This window comes from Phyllobates terribilis, unplaced genomic scaffold (genome assembly GCF_046119375.1).
Source record: "Phyllobates terribilis strain yellow unplaced genomic scaffold, ASM4611937v1 Scaffold_1__5_contigs__length_1240528914, whole genome shotgun sequence".
Taxonomy (NCBI): Eukaryota; Metazoa; Chordata; class Amphibia; order Anura; family Dendrobatidae; genus Phyllobates; species Phyllobates terribilis.
In genome coordinates, this window is record NW_027362761.1 from 438,588,082 (window position 1) to 438,608,173 (window position 20,092).

The 20,092-nt window shown below is 44.4% G+C and overlaps 1 protein-coding gene across 19 annotated transcripts in view; it reads right to left on the bottom strand.

Annotated features, from left to right (window-relative positions):
* PPIP5K2 (diphosphoinositol pentakisphosphate kinase 2) overlaps nucleotides 1-20,092 on the bottom strand; it is a 203,389-nt gene that overhangs the window by 37,147 nt on the left and 146,150 nt on the right. For 11 of the 19 annotated variants that reach the window (XM_073677700.1, XM_073677710.1, XM_073677756.1 and 8 more), the window contains 8 exons: nucleotides 20,007-20,066; nucleotides 19,693-19,814; nucleotides 17,549-17,731; nucleotides 16,782-16,923; nucleotides 16,284-16,507; nucleotides 12,547-12,674; nucleotides 4,101-4,215; nucleotides 2,572-2,679 (listed from right to left, as the gene is read on the bottom strand). In XM_073677700.1, coding sequence (XP_073533801.1) covers nucleotides 2,572-2,679; nucleotides 4,101-4,215; nucleotides 12,547-12,674; nucleotides 16,284-16,507; nucleotides 16,782-16,923; nucleotides 17,549-17,731; nucleotides 19,693-19,814; nucleotides 20,007-20,066 — 1,082 coding nt within the window. The remainder of the gene's footprint in view (nucleotides 1-2,571; nucleotides 2,680-4,100; nucleotides 4,216-12,546; nucleotides 12,675-16,283; nucleotides 16,508-16,781; nucleotides 16,924-17,548; nucleotides 17,732-19,692; nucleotides 19,815-20,006; nucleotides 20,067-20,092) is intronic. The other 8 variants (XM_073677781.1, XM_073677774.1, XM_073677748.1 and 5 more) reach the window with 1 other exon arrangement.

The window sequence follows — 20,092 nt, forward strand, 5'->3', positions numbered from 1 at the left end:
TATCACATTAGGAAGTGAGAAAGCGTGCCACACCCCACAATCCTGCTAGGGCATACATATCAAACTCAGGCCCGTGGGCCCGCAGGGTGATTATATTTGGCCCGCGACACCAGAACCACCACTTCTATGTGGCGTCCCATTATTCTGTATGGAGGACTATGTGGGGCCCATTATTCTGTATGGAGGACTATGTGGGGCCCATTATTCTGTATGGAGGACTATGTGGGGCCCATTATTCTGCATGGAGGACTATGTTGGGCCCCATTATTCTGTATGGAGGACTATGTGGGGCCCCATTATTCTGTATGGAGGACTATGTGGGGCCCCATTATTCTGTATGGAGGACTATGTGGGGCCCTATTATACTGTATGGAGGACTATGTGGGGCTCATTATTCTGCATGGAGGACTATGTGGCGCTCCATTATTCTGTATGGAGGACTATGTGGGGCCCATAATACTATAAGGAGGACTGTGTGAGGCCCATTATACTGTATAGAAGGCAATGTGAGGCCCATTATACTGTATACTGTTTGGCCTGTGACTTTGTCCAAGTTTTTCATTTTGGCCCTCGGTATGTTTGAGTTAGACATCCCTGGGCTAGGATCACCCTGATAGTCCAAGAAAACACACCATGATTTGCCCCTTCAATCGTCTGACGAGGGTAATCGCACAAATAAAAAAACACTTATGAGCAATATATCTGGCGAGAGTTTTGTGATGAAATGGTTCTTGACTAGCGGTAGTGATCTTGTAATATATTTGCTGGACCTCTAATGCGGAGAAACAAGACTCACGTTGAGAGGGCGCTTGAATAAACATACGTAATATTAGGCATGGAATTCGGAATCTGTGTGACACACAATTTTATCTCAGAACAGGGAGACCCCAGCAGGATTAGCGGGACCCTTACTTAACGGATAGGGCACTCGCTTTCCAGATTTAGGGAACTTTGTAGGAGTTAACTATTCTGGACTTCTTCTTTAGATTGGATGGTGCTGGAGGAGTTACATTTGTCTTCAGAAGGAGTACACTGAATGGTATTCTAAAGGGGATATTTCATCAGCTCATTAGGATTGGTTTCAATATTAGAAAGTTTTCCATTTAGATAAGGACATACTATAATTCAGTTCTCCGTCTTATATAAGAAGAATATGTAGGATATGTCTGTATTGTGTAGCAGGCGTTGGTGTGATGCCAGCTTTCCAGCTCTTATTCTCTCTATGGTATAATATAGGATTTATAATAAAATGCAAAATGTCACTTCCAGGATCCAGAGTAGTTAGGTCCTGCTGGATTTTAGGGACAAACTCTTTTGGCGTCCCCATCAGAGAGAAATGAAGAGTATAAGCAAGTGCAACCTCTATGAAGATCATTTTCTCATGAAGGGAAAACCCGAAATGTGTAGGCCATTTTGTTCTGTTCGCTTTTTTTTCCCATAGAAGTGAATAAATAGTTTCAGCACACTGGAGATCAGTAGACCGTATTTTCCTCTGTTCATCACTACCAGGGATCCAGAGATCTAGGATATCGGTCCAGGAGGTGGGGGGGTAGCGTGGATAGGTTTCCCCCCATAACAAGTAAGTGCAGTTTTCACACTACTTAACGATACACATTCACTTGGCTGCTGCTCCTTCATTTTGTCTAGCCCTACATAAATGATCATTGTACATCTCTCATGTTATATGGTAATGAGAGTCGAGGCGTCCGATGGGCAGCTAGGGATCAACCTCAGCTCCTGCTGTAAGCCGGTTAACCCAGGGATTATGCCTATGATTGACAGGATGACTCCTTCATCTGAGGCAGAGAGGATGGGATATCAGGTGCCGGGTCAATCTGTACCGTACCATTGGGCCACCTGGCTCTCATTACCATATAGGAAGACCGATGTATAAAAATCATTAATGCAGGGATCGTTAGGATCCTAATTAAGTGACACATAAGGCGGCCGCTGCTTAGAACTGGGAATCCTGATGACAGGTCACTTTATAGGGCCGTGCTGCAGTTTTTGCTGAGTAGAAATCATCAGCTCTTGTTGCATTTTCTGAATTTTACATCACATCAGTCAACTGCATGGTGAATAAATCATGTGCCAGCTTTATTTTATTTTTATTTTTTTTAACTAACACACACACACACACACACACACACGGGAATTTGACATCAGTGAAATCTGTTATTAAAAATCTTCCCTAGTTTTGGAAGATCACTATTCCCCCTGCAACAGAATGTTTTAAAAAAAAAAAAAAAAAAAAAAAAAAGAAAGGACTCTACTCACCCTACCTTGGTCTAACCCAGAGTCTAGTTTATTAGCTGCAGTGCTTTCTATGTGACATCAGTGCTGCAGACAACAGACCCTGAGAGATCAGCAGCAAAGACTTCACATTGGACCTGAGGAAGGTGAGTAAAGCTTTTTTTTTTTATTATTAAAAACAAACTGCAACTGGGAAAAAGAGGTTATCCCCTTTACGGATCTTGTGGTTTACTGGCTTTAAATATTGAAACTTAGCCATTGACATTTTATCTATCCACATTGACTGCAGTAAAATGGATTCTAGACATTTCGAGTCACCTTGTTTGGGTCTTCATACAGCATAATCACAATCTGCGTCATGTAGTTCAGTTCATTTACAAAGTTCAAGTAGTCCATCGCCCTTTTCCACTGCTCATCCTTCGATTCCTAGAACACAGCATGACATTAGGATAGTAACTTCTGCAAACAAATGCTCCTTTTAAGATAGGAATATTCTTGCATATATGAAAACATTAAAACTACAGAGACTTCCTGATGGCCCATCATTGACTTTGCCTAGCAGGCACACAGGCCGAGGTTACCACTCCCTGCGTCCCTTCACACAGCCATACAAATACATGATGAACATCTGGCTACAGCTACCATTTGGGGTAAATGACTGAACAAGGTTCACTTTTAACCCTATACATAACAATCCAGAGATCTCCTAGTCATATAGATCTGTAATGTATATACAATGTACTACTCTTTTCATTGAGAAGTAATTTTCACTTTTCACCACTAGATGGCATCTCCTCACCACAGGATCCACGGGCCTCATGTGGCTGTGTATTCTACTGCGGTAATTACATACAGCATTAATGAGAAATACACTGTGTAATGCTGCTTTCAATGGCTCATGCTGCATAATAAATACAGGAAACATTGGTGCAAACTATCAGAGGTGAGAAAATCGCAATACCGGTATTCCGATAAAAAAAAAAAAAGGCTGTTAGTGAAAATTATTTAATTTTTTCCTCCTACCCAATGAAGAGTCATAACTTTTTACTTTTCCATAGAAGCATCTGAGTGATTGTTTTTGTGGGATGAGTTATAGTTCTGAATGAGGCCAGTCAGTTTATCATATAAAGTACTGAAACACGTGGAAAAAAAAAAAACTGCAGCTTTTCACAGCATTCATTTGTTATATGGTCCAGTACTATTATGGTGATATCAAATAGAAAGAGTTTTTTGGTTTTACAACTTAAAAGAAAAAAAAAACTGCAAAAGAAAAATGTGGCTTCAGTCGCTATATTTTTAGAGCCATAACTGTATTTTTCAGGCAATTGGTTTTTTTTGCATAGTGAGCGGAAGATTTTATTGGTACCATTTTGGGGTACACAATGCTTTCTAAACTATTTTTTTTTTATTATTTTTTGGGGGTAAACTAGGTTTTTTTTTCTGTTAAGCAAGCACAAAAAACAGGGATTCTACCATTTACACTTCTTCCCCCACCTGACTCCTCATTCAGTATGAATTATAGCCATTTTGATATTTTTTTTACTCTTCAACAACTACATATGCGACGGTACTACATTTTTTTTTGTCTTTTAGATTGGCAATGTAATTTTTTTTTTGTAGGGGGGTGGACAAGCTCTATACATAGAATGCACATACCCACCGTACATTTATGGCAGGGGTTAAACTATATATAACAATAATGAATACTACTATGTGATTTACTTATGAATGACAAAGTAAGGCATTCGGTTTTACATTTCCAATTTATCAATGATCGAGAATATTCTGCAAGCAAAGCCCCCTTGGGTGGGCCGCAGATCAGTCCCACAGATAGTAATGCTACTTACGTCACAGAGAGAGCCAAAACGAAGGATGGAGAGCAGCGAGTGCACGTGACTTTCACTGGTAAAATACAGTCGTGTGCGCACGTGGCGTTCTGGAGACATCACTCCTCGGGAATATCTAACAACAAAAACGGGGGTGATGAAAGGTGCGGACCCACAAAAGACATTCAGGGTGTTAGGGTGAGTAGCCTATGCAACAGGACAGAGCACATTCAAGATATTTGGCTCAGTGCAGACGTGTCGTCCATGATAATGTCACCTCACTTGGCCACTGTGCTTAAGGGTGGCCTAAAAAGGTGACGTCAAAATGGAAAGGTTGATGAAACATGAGCACGTCTTTTATCCACTTTCAGGTTTTGAATCCTGAAGCAGTTACAGGACGTGCCATGAGACAGAACATGTGCACAGCATTCTCTTTTTAATGCTGCTGGGCATTCTGTCCATTTCATGGGGCACCTTTTCAGGCATTTCCTTGCAGAATCCGCCTGAGAAAGACGTCGTGTGCACATAATACAGTTTTTTTTGCACTTTATTATCTGGACATTGAAACATGTCAGTACCATGTCACTGCTAGGGAAAGTGACCAAGTGCCACAACTATGATGGCAGATACTGATTTTAGAGGAATTCATCATATTGTCATTTGTCCTTTTAGTGCCGATTTTTTCACACTAAAACTGAAGGGGAAAAAAACTAAAACAAACCTTATGGAAATGTAATGCAGAGGACATGTGGGGGTTTAAAAAAAAATCCGCCCACTTGAGAAATCAAGCAGCTTTCAAGAGCAAAGGGTGAATGAGATTCCCTATAATCTGACAACATGTGGTCTAAAATGCAGTGTGCAAAGGAGGACTATGGGGAGATTAGTTCTGATACATTGCATGTATGAGGATACGATCTCTGTACACGGTTGAGCTGAGGGGGGTTCAGTCTTATTCCATGAAGCTACTATTAATATAGGATACATTTCTGGGGGACAATTACATGCAGTCTTTTTCAAAATGAAGCTAGAACTACACTGCTCAAAAAAATAAAGGGAACACTTAAACAACACAATGTAACTCAAAGTCAACAACACTTCTGTGAAATCTACCCGTCCAGTTATGAAGAAACACTGATTGGGAATCAATTTCTCCTGCTGTTGTGCAAATGGAACAGACAACTGGTAAAAATGATCGGCAATTAGCAAGATACCCCCTTATAAAGGAGTGGTTCTGCTGGTGGTGACCACAGACCATTTCTCTGTTCTCATCCTTTTTGGCTGTTGTTTTGGTCACTTTTTCATTTTGCCATTGCTCGCACCCCTAGAGGTACAGTAGCATGAGGCGGTGTCTACAGTACAACCCACAGAAGTTGCTCAGTTCATTCAGGATGGCACATCAGTGCGAGCTGTGGCAAGAAGGGTAGCTGTGTCTGTCAGCGTAGTGTCCAGAGCATGGAGCAGATACCAGGAGATGTGGAGGGAGCCATAGGAGGGCAACAACTCAGCAGCAGGACCGCTACCTCCTCCTCTGTGCAAGGAGGAACAGGAGGAGCACTGCCAGAGCCCTGCAAAATGACCTCCAGCAGGCCACAAATGTGCATGTGTCTGCACAAACTGTTAGAAACCGACACCATGCGGGTGGTATGAGGGCCCGACGTCCACAGATGGGGCTTGTGCTCACAGCCCAACACCGTAAAGAACGCTTTGCATTTGCCACAGAACACCAGGATTGGCAAAGTCACCACTGGCGCTCTGTGCTCTTCACAGATGAAAGAGGGATTTTTGGTACTCACCATAAAATCTTTCTTGGAGCCTTCATTGGGGGACACAGGACCATGGTGTATGCTGCTGTCGCTAGGAGGTTGACACTAGGCAAAAAAAAGAAAATAGCTCCTCCTCTGTAGTGTACACCCACCTACAGGCAGTAACCTCATCAGTTAGTGAGTAAAGCACCTCAGAGAAAAACAAACTGGATGCCCAACGGGGCCAACTGGAAGAACATATGCCTAAACTCAGGGAGGGTGCGGTGTTCCCCAATGAAGGCTCCAAGAAAGATTTTACGGTGAGTACCAAAAATCCCACTTTATTGGGGGACACAGGACCATGGGACGTCCTAAAGCAGTCCCTAGGGTGGGAGAACCAAGATAGCCACAAACTAAGTCAGACTGCGGGCAACTGCAGCCTGCAGAACCTTCCGTCCAAGACTGGCATCAGCCGAGGAGTAAGTGTGGACCTTGTAAAACCTTGAAAAGGTATGTAGAGAAGACCAGGTTGCGGCCTTACAGATTTGTGAAGCCGAAGCCTGATGGCGAACCGCCCAAGAGGCCCCCACCGCCCGGGTGGAGTGAGCCCTTACCACCGGAGGGGGAGGTTTGCCTGAGACGCGATATGCCTCCAAAATGGTTGAACGTATCCAAAGGGCAATGGTTGACTTGGAAGCAGGAAGACCCTTGCGACACCCCTCAGGAATGACAAATAGGGCGTCCGAACGCCGAAAGGAAGCCGGTCTAGAAAGGTACACGCGCAGAGCTCTGACCAGATCCAGTTTATGCAGAGATTTTTCCAATGGATGCCACGGAGCCGGGCAGAAAGAAGGCAAAACAATGTCCTCATTGATGTGGAAGGAGGAAACTCCCTTCGTCAAAAAGGAAGGGCCCGGCCTGAGCACTACTTTATCTTGATGAAAGACCAGAAAGGGCGACCGATATGAGAGGGCTGCGAGCTCCGCAACCCTCCTAATCGAGGTAACAGCCACCAGAAAAGCCACCTTCCAGGAGAGAAGATAGGCTGAGATGTCCTGAATGGGTTTGAACGGAGGCTGTTGGAGGACGGTTAGGACCATATTAAAGGTCCCATGGATTCACTGGGGGGCAATAAGAAAAGTCTTGACCTGAGGCCGGGCAGCCAAGTTACGTTGGAAGAGGATGGACAAGGCCGACACTTTACCTTTGAGGGTGCTCAAGGAGAGACCCGCCTCTAGGCCAGACTGAAGAAAGGCCAGGATGACCGGTAACGAAAAAGACATGGGAGCTGGCTGATCTCCCTCACAGTGACGAAAGAAGGCTCTCCAGGTTCTGTGATATATGCGCGAGGTTGCGGGTTTTCTGGCGCTAATTAAGGTCTGAATGACATGGTCAGCAAAACCCGCCTTCCTCAACACTGCAGCTCAACGTCCATGCCATTAAATTCAGAGAAGAAGAACTCTGATAAAGGATAGGACCCTAAGAGAGGAAATCTGGACGGTCTGGTAGTCTCCAGGGTGAGTCGACGAGCAGGTTTACTAGCTCCGCGTACCAGACCCGTCTGGGCCAGTCTGGTGCTATTAGGATTACCGGTACTCCCTCTGTCTTGATCTTCTTGACGACTCAGGGATCAATGGTAGATGGGGAAAGAGATAGGGCAGCTGGAACTGAGACCATGGTATTACTAACGTGTCTTGAGCGATCGCTAGAGGATCGCGGGACCGGGCTACAAAAGGATGGCACTTTGTGGTTTAACCAAGACGCCATGAGGTCGACGTCCGGCGTGCCCCACCGTAAGCAAATCTGCTGAAACACCTCGGGATGGAGAGACCATTCTCCTGAGGCAAGGCCCTGTCGACTGAGGAAGTCAGCCGCCCAATTGTCGACCCCCGGAATGTAGACTGCTGAAATTGCCGGAACCGTCTTTTCAGCCCAAACAAGAACTCTTGCCACTTCTTAAGACGGACTTGCTGCGCGTTCCTCCTTGATGGTTTAAGTAAGCCACAGCTGTGGTGTTGTCCGATTGTACCCGGACTGGGAACCCTGCTAGAAGATCCTGCCAGTGACGAAATGCCAGGTAAATTGCCCTCATCTCCAAGATATTGATCGGTAGGGAGACCTCGTGGGGAGTCCACCGGCCCTGTACAGTGTGGTGAAGAAAGAAAGACGGCCCCCCCCAACCGATGAGGCTGGCATCGGTCATGACCACCTGCCAGTGAAGCAGTAGGAATGATCTTCCGGGTCTGAAGGAAGAGAGGAGAGTCCACCATGTCAAGGACCTTCTCACTTGAAGAGGTAACGTGATACGTCGATCCAGAGACTATGGGTTCTTGTCCCATGCTGACAGAAGGGCTAGTTGAAGAAGCCGGGTATGGAATTGGGCAAACGGTACTGCTTCCATAGCAGCCACCATCTTCCCCAGGACACTCATGCATAGCCGAAGAGAGTGTAGACTTGGGTTGGAGAGAAGGTGGATCCCCACACAGAGAGAGTTTATCTTTTCTCTTGGAAGAAGGACCCGGGCAAGGGTTGTGTCGAACAACATTCCCAGAAAGGTCACACGTTGAGATGGGACGAAGGAGGATTTGTCTGTGTTGATCAGCCAGCCTAACCGAGAGAGCGTGTTTAAGGTGATCTGGAGGCTGTGGAGACAGTCCTTGAACGAGGGGCCTTTGATCAACAGGTCGTCGAGGTAGGGGATAACTACAATCCCTCGGGCTCTTAGAATGGCCATGACTGTCGCCATTACCTTCGTGAAAACCCTTGGGGCGGAGGCAAGCCTGAAGGGAAGGGAAGTGAATTGGTAATGTGCGTTCTGGAAGGCAAAACAAAGGAACTTCTGGTGTGATGCACAGATAGGGATGTGGAGATACGCGTCCTGAATATCCACTGAACATAGATATTCCTCGGCTTCCATCGAGGCGATTACCGACCTGAGGGACCCCATTCTGAAGTGACAGATGCGTACTCGTCGGTTTAGCTGTTTGAGGTCCAGGATTGGACGCAGTGAGCCGTCCTTTTTTGGAATAACGAAAAAATTGGAGTAAAAAAGGGAAAACCTTTCCTGAAAGAGGACGGGTACTTTGACTCCCGAGCGCCGAAGGGAGGCAATGGCCTGAAGGAAGCTTGGAAGCAGAGATGGTGGTTGCGGGGGGCAGGATCTGAGAAATCGTGTTCCTGGCATGGTGTTGAATTAGATTTTGTAGCCGGAGGTCACAATCTCCCTGACCCAGGCGTCTTCTATCGCCGAGACCCAAGCATCTTGGAACAGAAGTAGACGGCCGCCGACCCTGGGAGAAGTCCCAGGTGGGGTGACCCATCATGCCGTAGAAAATCTATTGGATCGTGATCTGGATCCCGAGGGCTTGGTGGAGCGACCCTTTGCGTGCCAGTTGGGGGTGGGCCTAAAGGATGGCTTAAGTCTGGCCCTCTACGTTGTGGTACGGTCCTGTTGAGAGGAGAAGCCCAGTTGGGTGAACTGACGAAAGGACCGGAACTGAAGGGAACGTCTCCTAGGAAAGGGACGTTTGGGCCTGGGCTGGGGAAGGGAGGTGCTCTAGCCCCCTGTGGCATCCAAAATTATTTGGTCTAACTTAGACCCAAACAGTATGGAGCCTTGAAAAGGGAGATTAGTTAGAGATTTTTTGGAGGCGAAGTGGAGAGCGATCTGCTGCCTGCAACATCCTTCAGCATGACCGATTTGGCAGTGGGTCAGTAATGGTGTGGGGTGGCATTTCTTTGGAGGGCCGCACAGCCCTCCATGTGCTCGCCAGAGGTAGCCTGAGACCATATGCTGGTGCGGTTGGCCCTGGGTTCCTCCTAATGCAGGACAATGCCAGACCTCATGTGGCTGGAGTGTGTCAGCAGTTCCTGCAAGATGAAGGCATTGAAGCTATGGACTGGCCCGCCCGTTACCCAGACCTGAATCCGATTGAGCACATCTGGGACATCATGTCTCCCTCCATCCACCAACATTGCACCACAGGCTGTCCAGGAGTTGGCGGATGCTTTAGTCCAGGTCTGGGAGGAGATCCCACAGGGGATCATCCGCAACCTCATCAAGAGCATGCCCAGGCGTTGTAGGGAGGTCATACAGCCATGTGGAGGGCACACACAATACTGAGCCTCATTTTGACTTGTTTTAAGGACATTACATCAAAGTTGGATCAGCCTGTAGTGTCTTTTTCCACTTTAATTTTGGAGGTAACTCCAAATCCAGGCCTCCATTGGTTAATAAATTTTATTTTCATTGATGATTTTTGTGTGATTTTGTTGTCAGCACATTCAACCTTGTACAGAACAAAGTATTCAATGAGAATATTTCATTCATTCAGATCTAGGATGTGTTATTTGAGCGTTCCCTGTATTTTTTTGAGCAGTGTATATATAATTGGGTGCCGAGGCTTGGCCGGGCGTGTGAGCGGTCGTGCAGCAGGAGAGTTCTGGGAACAAAGGCCAGCATGGACTCCACTGGGCCCCTGCGATCCTGTACCTTGCTTATAAGAGCCGCTGAATATTCCCTGTATCCCCTGACACCTGTTGGCAGCACGATTATGGCAGGAGACGCTGGTAAAAAGCTCCGGGAAGTGGCTGACAGCGGGTGGAGAAATCCAAGATGGCGCACCTTCGGCAAGTCCCGGGGCGGGAAAATCAGTGGCAGCTCCTGAGGCGGCAAAGTTACCCAGCTTCGCTAGGACTCCAGGCAAAGGGGTTCCCTGTAAAGGCACATTTATCACTTGATGGGGGCAATAGGCGGCCCGCAATGCCAAGAAGGGAAATTGTAATCTTGATGAACACGATCCTGAGGTTCTCCCTGCCGTACAGCCCCAAGCAGGAGATGCCCCTTTTGCCAACAGCCCAAAACGGCAGGAGAATGAGGCTACATTGAAAGCTTTGCAATGTTCTCAATTGAAACCCAGATGGCTCTGCTGAAGGATGAGTTTTCCTATAAGCAGCAAGGTCTGCAAAAAAGTTTCTGAAAGTACTACAGCAACGGAGGGGAGAATCAGTGACCTAGAGGATAAAATACCCCAAACAGAAAGGGACTCACGCAGACATGATCAACAAATCTCAGTCTTATGGTCCATAAAGGAGGAATTGGAGAACATGCTCAGGAGAAACAATATAAGGGTAGTGGGCATTCCTGAGAAAACTGAAGGAAACAACCCCACAGAGCACCATGAAAAGTGGCTCTGCTCAGCATTTGGCGCCGAATCCTTGTCCCCATTTTACGCTATGGAAAGAGCACAAAGGGAACCTACCAGGCCACTACTGCCAGGGGCCCCTCCATGTCCAGTTCTCATTAAAGGGGTACTCATACCTTCATAGACTATTCGGATAACATGAATAGTGCTGTTTTCCATCCTCACAGTAGCTGTAATTCTGTGACACTGGAGCTGCTCCTTAGTGCTCCCCCTCCCTTTATGGGATGTTACGTAAATCAGAGAACTGCAGGGTCTACAAGGGATCACTCAGTTTACCTCACTTTGGGAAACCCTTTGGCTTTCCTATCTTTATCAATTAGAAGTGTTTAGGAAATGGAATACGAGGGGGTTTCACAGACTGCCATGTTTTGGTAGGTGACCAGATTAAGGAATTTTCTCAACTACAAACAGAGTTTGGGATACCTACTCCCGAATGTTATAAGTACCTTCAGCTGAGACATACATATCAGGCAGAGGGACTTATCCTGGAGGGCCATATAGACAAGAATACGATAATACACAGAATCGCTTCTTCACATAACTCTGGTGGTCTGATCTCAGTATTACACAGTACCTTATTAGATCTGGGGTTGGCAAAGTATCCAACACATTCCAAAATAAAATGGGAAAGTGTAATGTTCCCTATAGAAGGTCAATGGCAAGAAATTTTGGAAAGGACCCCGCAACTGTCCCTGAGTGAATCTCAGATTATCCCGGCTATATGTATTACATCAAGTATAATCAAGTATACAGAACGCCTCAATTCCTATCTGACATAGGACTCTGGCAAAATCCTACTTGCACTAGATGTGAAATAAACTCAGCAAACTTCCTACAAATGTTGTGGTCCTGTCACAATCTAGAACCTTTCTGGAAATTATAAATGGGGTTTATTCAATTTACATAGCCCCTACTCCTTTTGTATGCATACTGCGGTACATTGAGGACTTGACTACTGATGAAAATGGTAAGATGGCTGTGTCCCGTATGTTGTGCACGGCCAGGAAATTAATAAGCTCAGTATTGGATAATGGATCAGGTCCCTACAATCCCGGAGTTTATAAATAAAATAAACTGGTTATTGAATTTAGAAAGGGACATTTAAAAATGAATGTTCTTACCAAAATGTGAAAAGCTCTGGGCCCCATGGATTGATGAATCAGGGTTGGCATCAAGAGTTAGAGATACCGTATGGGTCTTCTTTGATTACTAGACTTATGTAGTATATCATTTCCAGATGCATTACATTTCTTGGTGACACTTTTTCCAACATACTCTTATTCATCTGTATTAAATCTCTATTATAACAAGTTAATGGTAACCAACTAAGACATTTTCTCCTTTAGTGAACAGTAGTTCTTCTATTGCACTTTGATATGACTTATAATACAGTGCTGGGGGGAGGGGTTAGGGTTCATTATATTTTAGTCTGTAATTGCCCTTAAATTGAAAATTTTGAATAAGAAAATATAATTTTATTTTTTTTTTAAATCATATTACATAAGTCATATGGCTCCTTACAATGGATGAAGTTTATTTACGGTGTCATCATCCTGAGTTCTCTGCAGATCGGAGCGGATCTTCCGGACCAGAGGGGTGCAATAACCTTTGGCAATCTCCAGCTTTTCGGCTTTGGATATTCCATATTCCTACATTGCAATGAGTGATGGAAAAATAGCATCATAATGTGAACTTACAAGAATTGGTGCAGATCAATTCTCATGTTAAAACTAGTACATCCATTTATAGGGTATGTAAAAAAATAAAAAGCTTAATGTAGAAAAGAAAAATAATATTCAGCTTTTGGATATATTTTGAGCTCTTTACTCGCAATTTTAAGGCTGAGTTCACACGATGCGTTTTTCATGCGTTTCCGCGGCGTTTTTGCAGTTGCGCAAAACGCCGCGGAAACGCATGAAAAACGCATGGTAGAAGGGCACCAATGTTCCCCAATTGAAATCCGCATGTGCTGTGCCCATGATGCGGATTTTTCCGCAGCGTAAACGCTGCGGTCAAAAATCCGCAGCATGTCAATTAATTTTGCGGAAACGCTGCTCTTTTGCCGCCATTGACTTGCATTAGACCGCATGGAATCCGCATCACTGTATATGTTGATGCGCTTTTCATGCGGTCTAATGTGCGGATGGTACCCGGGTGTGGAGGAGAGGACTCTCATCCAGACCCAGGTACTATTAAAAAAAAAAAAAAGAATAAAATAAAAAATATATATATTCTCACCTTCTGACGGCCCGCGCAGCGCTCCGGCTTGATTCCCCGCACTTCGCGGTTGAATGAAGAAGGACCTTCGCTGACGTCAGAGTCATGTGACGGGTCACGTGACGCTGACGTCGGAAGGTCCTAAAGTCTTCACTGCCGGCAGCCCGGACCGAGCGAAGCAGGACACCGGGGGCCATCAGAGGGTAAAGTATATATTTATTTTTTATTTTTTGACATTCACACACTATATAAATCCATGCCGGTTGCATGGATTTATATAGTGTGAAGTTGACAAGCACTTTCCAAGTGATGCTAAAATCGCTTGGGAAGCGCTTGTCAACCCGCATGCGGAAATGAAAGTGAAGACCGCTTCATTTCCGCATGTCCCTGGCAGGAAACCGCATATACAATCCGCATGCGTTTTTTCCTGCCAGAGAGATGCAGAAACGCTCAGGAAAAAATCCTGAGCATTTCTGCATCGTGTGCACATACCCTAAAGGTAGTTTTTAGTGGTCAGAGCCGTCGCTACTACCACCTGCATTTCATCCAAAAAAAGAACAGTAACCATATTTTTTGTATGAAATGAACATATGGGGTAATGGTCCTGTCCGAGACTTCTAAAGGGTGCCTGACTGCTTTAGAAATTATATAGCTGACATTTCTTTAATTAAACAACATCGCTGCTTTCTTCCACAGATTGTGTGGTATTGTGGCTCAGGCCTATTCACATCAACAGAGCAGAGCTGCAATTCCAGAAGATCCATGGGCACGTGTATTCTGGAACAAAATAGACAGGTTTTACTTCTCCAAGAAGTCTCTTTAAATGCTTTTTACTTTAAGTTAGGTTTGAGAAGCCTTAAGGAGACAAGAAACTTTGGCGACTTGTGACTGGATAATCAGGGCTATTTTCAATAAGAGTAAATTTAGGCTGTGTGTTATAGATATATATAAATATATTACCAGACTTACAGTAGATGGCCTGCACATGCATTGTATAGCCAGTGTCTTACGTCATACATAAGATATCATTTTTTCATGGTGGGCACAGTATAAGAAGCACAGTCTTGATTTTTACTGGACAGACAAAGGTTAAGATGACACTTTATTGGTCGCAGTTGGACGGCCAACCCATCGGCACCCCGCGATCACATCACAGGCGTCGATAGGCAGGAGGAATGACGCACCCCCTGCCGGCCAGCGTTAAATGCCTCTGTCAGAGATTGACAGCGGGATTTAACAAGTCAACAGCTGTGGGCTTCGCTTCGCTCCACCTGCGCCTGCCGAGTAAATTAGTCATCATATGCAGTAAAAGAAGCGTACTTGGCATGCGAGCCCGCATCAAAGTCATGGAGCCAGCATATGACATACAGAGGGGAAAAAAAGTATTTAGTCAGCCACCAATTGTGCAAGTTCTCCCACTTAAAAAGATGAGAGAGGCCTGTTATTGACATCATAGGTAGACCTCAACTATGAGAGACAAAATGAGAAAACAAATCCTGAAACTCACATTGTCTGATTTGAAAAGAATTTTTTTTTCGAATTTTGGTGGAAAATAAGTATTTGGTCAATTACAAACAAGCAAGATTTCTGTCTCACACAGACCTGTAACTTCTTCTTAAAGAGGCTCCTCTGTCCTCCACTCATTACCTGTAGTACTGGCACCTGTTTGAACTTGTTATCAGTATAAAAGACACCTGTCCGCAACCTCAAACAGTCACACTCCAAACTCCACTATGGTGAAGACCAAAGAGCTGTCGAAGGACACCAGAAACAAAATTGTATCCCTGCACCAGGCTGGGAAGACTGAATCTGCAATAGGCAAGCAGCTTGGTGTGAAGAAATCAACTGTGGGAGCAATAATTAGAAAATGGAAGACATACAAGACCACTGATAATCTCCCTCGATCTGGGGCTCCACACAAGATCTCATCCCGTGGAGTCAAAAGGATCTCAAGAATGATGAGCAAAAATCCCATAACCACACGGGGGAACCTAGTGAATGACCTGCAGAGAGCTGGGGCTAACATTACACAGGCTACCATCAGCAACACACTACGCCGCCAGGGACTCAGATCCTGCAGTGCCAGACGTGTCCTCCTGCTTAAGCCATTACATGTCTGGGCCCATCTGAAGCTTGCTAGAGAGCATTTGGATGATCTAGAAGGAGTATTGGGAGAATGTCATATGGTCAGATGAAACCAAAGTAGAACTGTTTGGTAGAAACATTACTCGGCGTGTTTGGAGGAGAAAGAATGCTGAGTTGCATCCAAAGAACATGATACCTACCGTGAAGCATGGGGGTGGCAACATCATGCTTTGTGGCTGATTCTCTGCCAAGGGACCAGGACGGCTGATCCGTGTACATGAAAGAATGAATGGGGCCATGTATCGTGAGATTTTGAGTGCAAACCTCCTTCCATCAGCAAGGGCATTGAACATGAAACGTGGCTGGGTCTTTCAGCATGACAATGATCCCAACAACACCGCCAGGGCAACGAAGGAGTGGCTTTGTAAGAAGCATTTCAAGGTCCTGGAGTGGCCTAGACAGTCTCCAGATCTAAACCCTATAGAAAACCTTTGGAGGGAGTTGAAAGTCTGTGTTGCTCAGCAACAGCCCCAAAACATCACTGATCTAGAGGAGATCTGCATGGAGGAATGGGCCAACATACCAGCAACAGTGTGTGTCAACCTTGTGAAGACTTACAGAAAACGTTTGACCTCTGTCATTGCCAATGGATATATAACAAAGTATTGAGATGAGCTTTTGCAATTGACCAAATACTTATTTTCCACCAAAATTTGAAAACAATTTCTTTCCAAATCAGACAATGATTTTCAGGATTTGTTTTCTCATTTTGTCTCTCATAGTTGAGGTCTACCTATGGTGTCAATTACAGGCCTCTCTCATCTTTTTAAGTGGGAGAACTTGCACAATTGGTGGCTGACTAAATACTTTTTTTCCCCACTGTACCTGTGCGACAAGTTGGTGAGGGGTTAAGTCATTTACATACAAATTTGTATGTGTGGCTGAATGAAACTCACCTGAGGAATAACTATATCAGCTAGTGCCTTAGAAACCCTGTACAGTTCCATCGTGTTCTCCAGTTTCAGTGAGCAGTTATGCTGCACATCGTACTTTATGCAGTCATAAATATCGGGTATTTTGCTGATATCATATCTTCCATTTTTGGTCTTGAAATCCTTTTCTAATTTGCACCATCTGCGCAGCATCAATTCAAGGGTCTCGCTGTGATACAGCTGAATATCTGAACGAGCAATAGACAAATGAGTTCTTCCATTGAAAAGGAGAAATTGCTCAAGTGCTCCTTATGTCACAAATATATTTTTGTCAAAAGGCGGTGAGTACAAGTGTAGGAACGCTTGTGCATGAGCTAATAACAAGACTGATGCATTGTGATCCAACCAAACAGATGGGTGTTTAATAGCTGCTTCCACTCTCAACACAAAACCCCAAGGCAAAGAAATATGGGATTTTTGAAGCCCATCATTCTGAAAGAGACAGATTGGAAACTTCCATACCTGAGTATTTTGGATCCTCCATTTTCTGCCGAATTTGTGACGTCAGGCTTTGAATTAGGGAGTAAACTTTGTCACAAGTCTTAACTGGATTCTTTATAATCTGCATTGATTTAACCTGTGAGATACTCCCAGTTGGAGTTAGCTGAGTGGAAAAAATTAAGATAAAAGTTAACTCACTTATTTTCACGGCTATAATAAGACTGTTGACAACATGTAACAGAGTATAGGAACAAAAGGACACTGTTTATTAAAGGGGTTGTCCACCCTAAAATGAAAAAGTCTACAGACTGCCAAATTGTGAGTGTGTGTGATGTGCACATTGTCACGATTCCCTGGGTTCCCATGCCGGTGGGTGGTGATGCAACTGTATGTATGCAATTGTACATATCGTGTAAAATACGATGACTAGTCCCATCTCGCTTCTCTCACGTCTATTCTAGAGAGAAGCAGAGCGAATCCATTCGGCACATGACCACAACTATGGGAGAACACAGGGGAATCGTGACAGTGTGTGCATTGGATCATATGACAGTCTGCAGTCACATAGAGCAACAGCAAACATTTCTTTTGAACCCGGTCAATCCCTTTAAGTTTTACCAATAATCATGTAGTTCACCCAGATCATGTCATGGCAAAGCAGGTAGAACTATTTAGGAAACATTTTCCTGCTTTTCCAGGACCGTTCATGTCCTGACATTTGCCCTAAATACACAACTTTCACAAAGTGGTAATATGTCTGTGAACGAAGCCTCCCATTTTGATGTTACCTTCTCATAGTCCTCAACACTAAAATCACGATCCCTCTGAAGAATCTCATGCAGTCTTGCTTTCACTCGATGCTGACAGCTACTTAATGAGTCGCTGTCACTGTCCAACAAGCCATTCATATTTGCACTCTTCACCATCTGAACCAGTATTGGGGTCAGTTCTCCTTCCAGTGCCAACAAACCCTAGAAATAAAACCATACACATTACACAAAAACACATATATTAGAATAGAAATTACAATCATAAATATTGGGTTTAAAAGGGAATTTGTCACGTAAAATAACACTATTAACCTGCAGATATGGGGTTAATAGCATTGTGACATTATGTGGCGCCCGTACTTAGAGCCCCCTGCAGCATCGCTCTTTCAGTCACAGGGCCGGCGCCAGCATGGTTTCAGTCACTGCTCAGTGTATATAGAGAGTGGCAGCTGTAACTGAGCCCCCTTCACTGACTGACAGCCAGCTCAGCATTAAAGCAGCTATCTGGGAGGGAAGCGTGCATTCCACTATGGAGCGCAGACTGTCACTGCCTCCCCCCTAGATAGTGAGCTCTGAGGAGTGTCGCTATCCCATGCATGGGTTTGTCACGCTGCTGCCAATATCAATTGGGCTCATTTGATTGGTCCGTTCAGGTTTAAATACCCATGATACACACCTTTCTCCATTCCCTCGTCAAAGCCACCAGCGAAACGCGCGTCGGGTCCTTCATGCTGTGAGATCTGTATTTACTTAATATGCTCTGTTAATTTTCATTGTAATCCTTTACTAGTATCTCCTTATGTTTCATTGACCTTCATGGGTCTCTTGGTTTGGACATTTCATTGGGGGTTATTTTGGCTATCCTCATATATATCCCTTGGACTTTTTCACTATTATTTGCCTCCTTTTTATTTATTATTACTTGAGGACCACATGTCACTTTATTCAACACTACCTCATTGTATATATATTTAAACATCAGGTGGATCATCTTGCTGATCTGTTATTCAGCTTGCATACTCTTTGGCACTAGTCACTTTTGACCCTAACACTAGTCAGTTGTGTAATATATTTGAGTATTTCTTTACATCACTTTATGAAATGTTGCAGTTTATGATTTGCTTTACCCCAACCACACGTGTTTTTATGTATAACACTCTTGTGCAGTGTTTATCCTTGGACTTTATATCATGTCAAGTCTTGATTTGATGTATTAATACATTTATGAAATGGTTTTAGCTACTTTTGGGTTGCATGTTATTTCTATAGGTTTTATTATCCCCTCTGGGCATACAAACCTAATATTATATTAAATAGTATCTAATAACAGTGTGTGTATTAGAATATGTACCCATTACGGTCTTCCTTTCTGTCCTGGTAGTCTTCTATCTCATGGAACTACTGCACTTGAGACTAGCCGGCTCACACATCTTCTGTGTGTAAGTCACTTTCTTAATATAAGTCTACGTGACTCAGAATGACACTCTCAAACTAGCATTAAGGGATGAACTAGTGGTCGGCTGTGTGAGCTGGCAAGCCAGTAAGGACCAAAGCAGAGCTGGAAACGGCAAAAGACCATGATGGTAAGTATATGAAAGGGAACCAGTCACACGATTCATGCTGCGCAAACCACCGGCAGCAAGAATCAGAGCCTGGCTGCACGATGGCAACTAGGTATGTTATTCTCTGAAATGCTCCGCCATTTCAGAGAATGTGTAGTTGGAAGATCAAGCCGGCTATTCCCTGCATCGCGCTAATTGATTGACAGGTCTCTGTCATGTTTGTAGGGACAGACCTGTAAGTCATCTGGAGCAGTGCAGGGAAAAGCCGGCCAAGGCCGCACTGGACTAATCTCATCTTGTAGATATGCAAACTACGTTTTCTCTGAAACGCCAGATCGTTTTACAGAAAAACGTGTCTGACTGCAATAATGGAACCAGGCTCTGATTCATGCTGCCCCTGGTTTAGGCAACACGAATCACATCACAGGTTCCCTTTAATGCACACACATTGTTGATGGCTAATGGAATGACAATAAAAAAGCATTGCTGGAGTGATGCTTAAAACAATGATATGTAATGGCCAATTAAGGCCATAAAATAATTTTACTGGTTGTGAATAAAGTAAAAAAAAAAATGAAAAAAAAACCCAAAACAACATACTTTTGCAAATGCTGCAGCCGTCATCTGGACTCTTCCTTCATCAGATGCATAGATTTTTAGATCATGACGATAAGTACTGTGTAACCGCAAAAGGCCACAGCCAGGAAATCCAGCATAGTCTCCTAGGAAACAGCATAAGTCATTATATTCATCGTAAAAGAACAATTATGATAGAAAAAAAAATCCCATCAGTTCCTCCCTTAATAACCTTCTCTATTCTGATCCGGTTATCGCTATAGAAACAAAACTATGAGAGATACATATAGAATTCTACCGTGTGTCATAGGATGTAAGGAATTCTCCCTCCTTCTCACCATCCTGTGTCTGGCTGTAAGGCAACTGGCTGCAGCAGGGGCTTCCCCCCTCTAATCTGTCTGCAATGGGAGACAAGAAACAATAA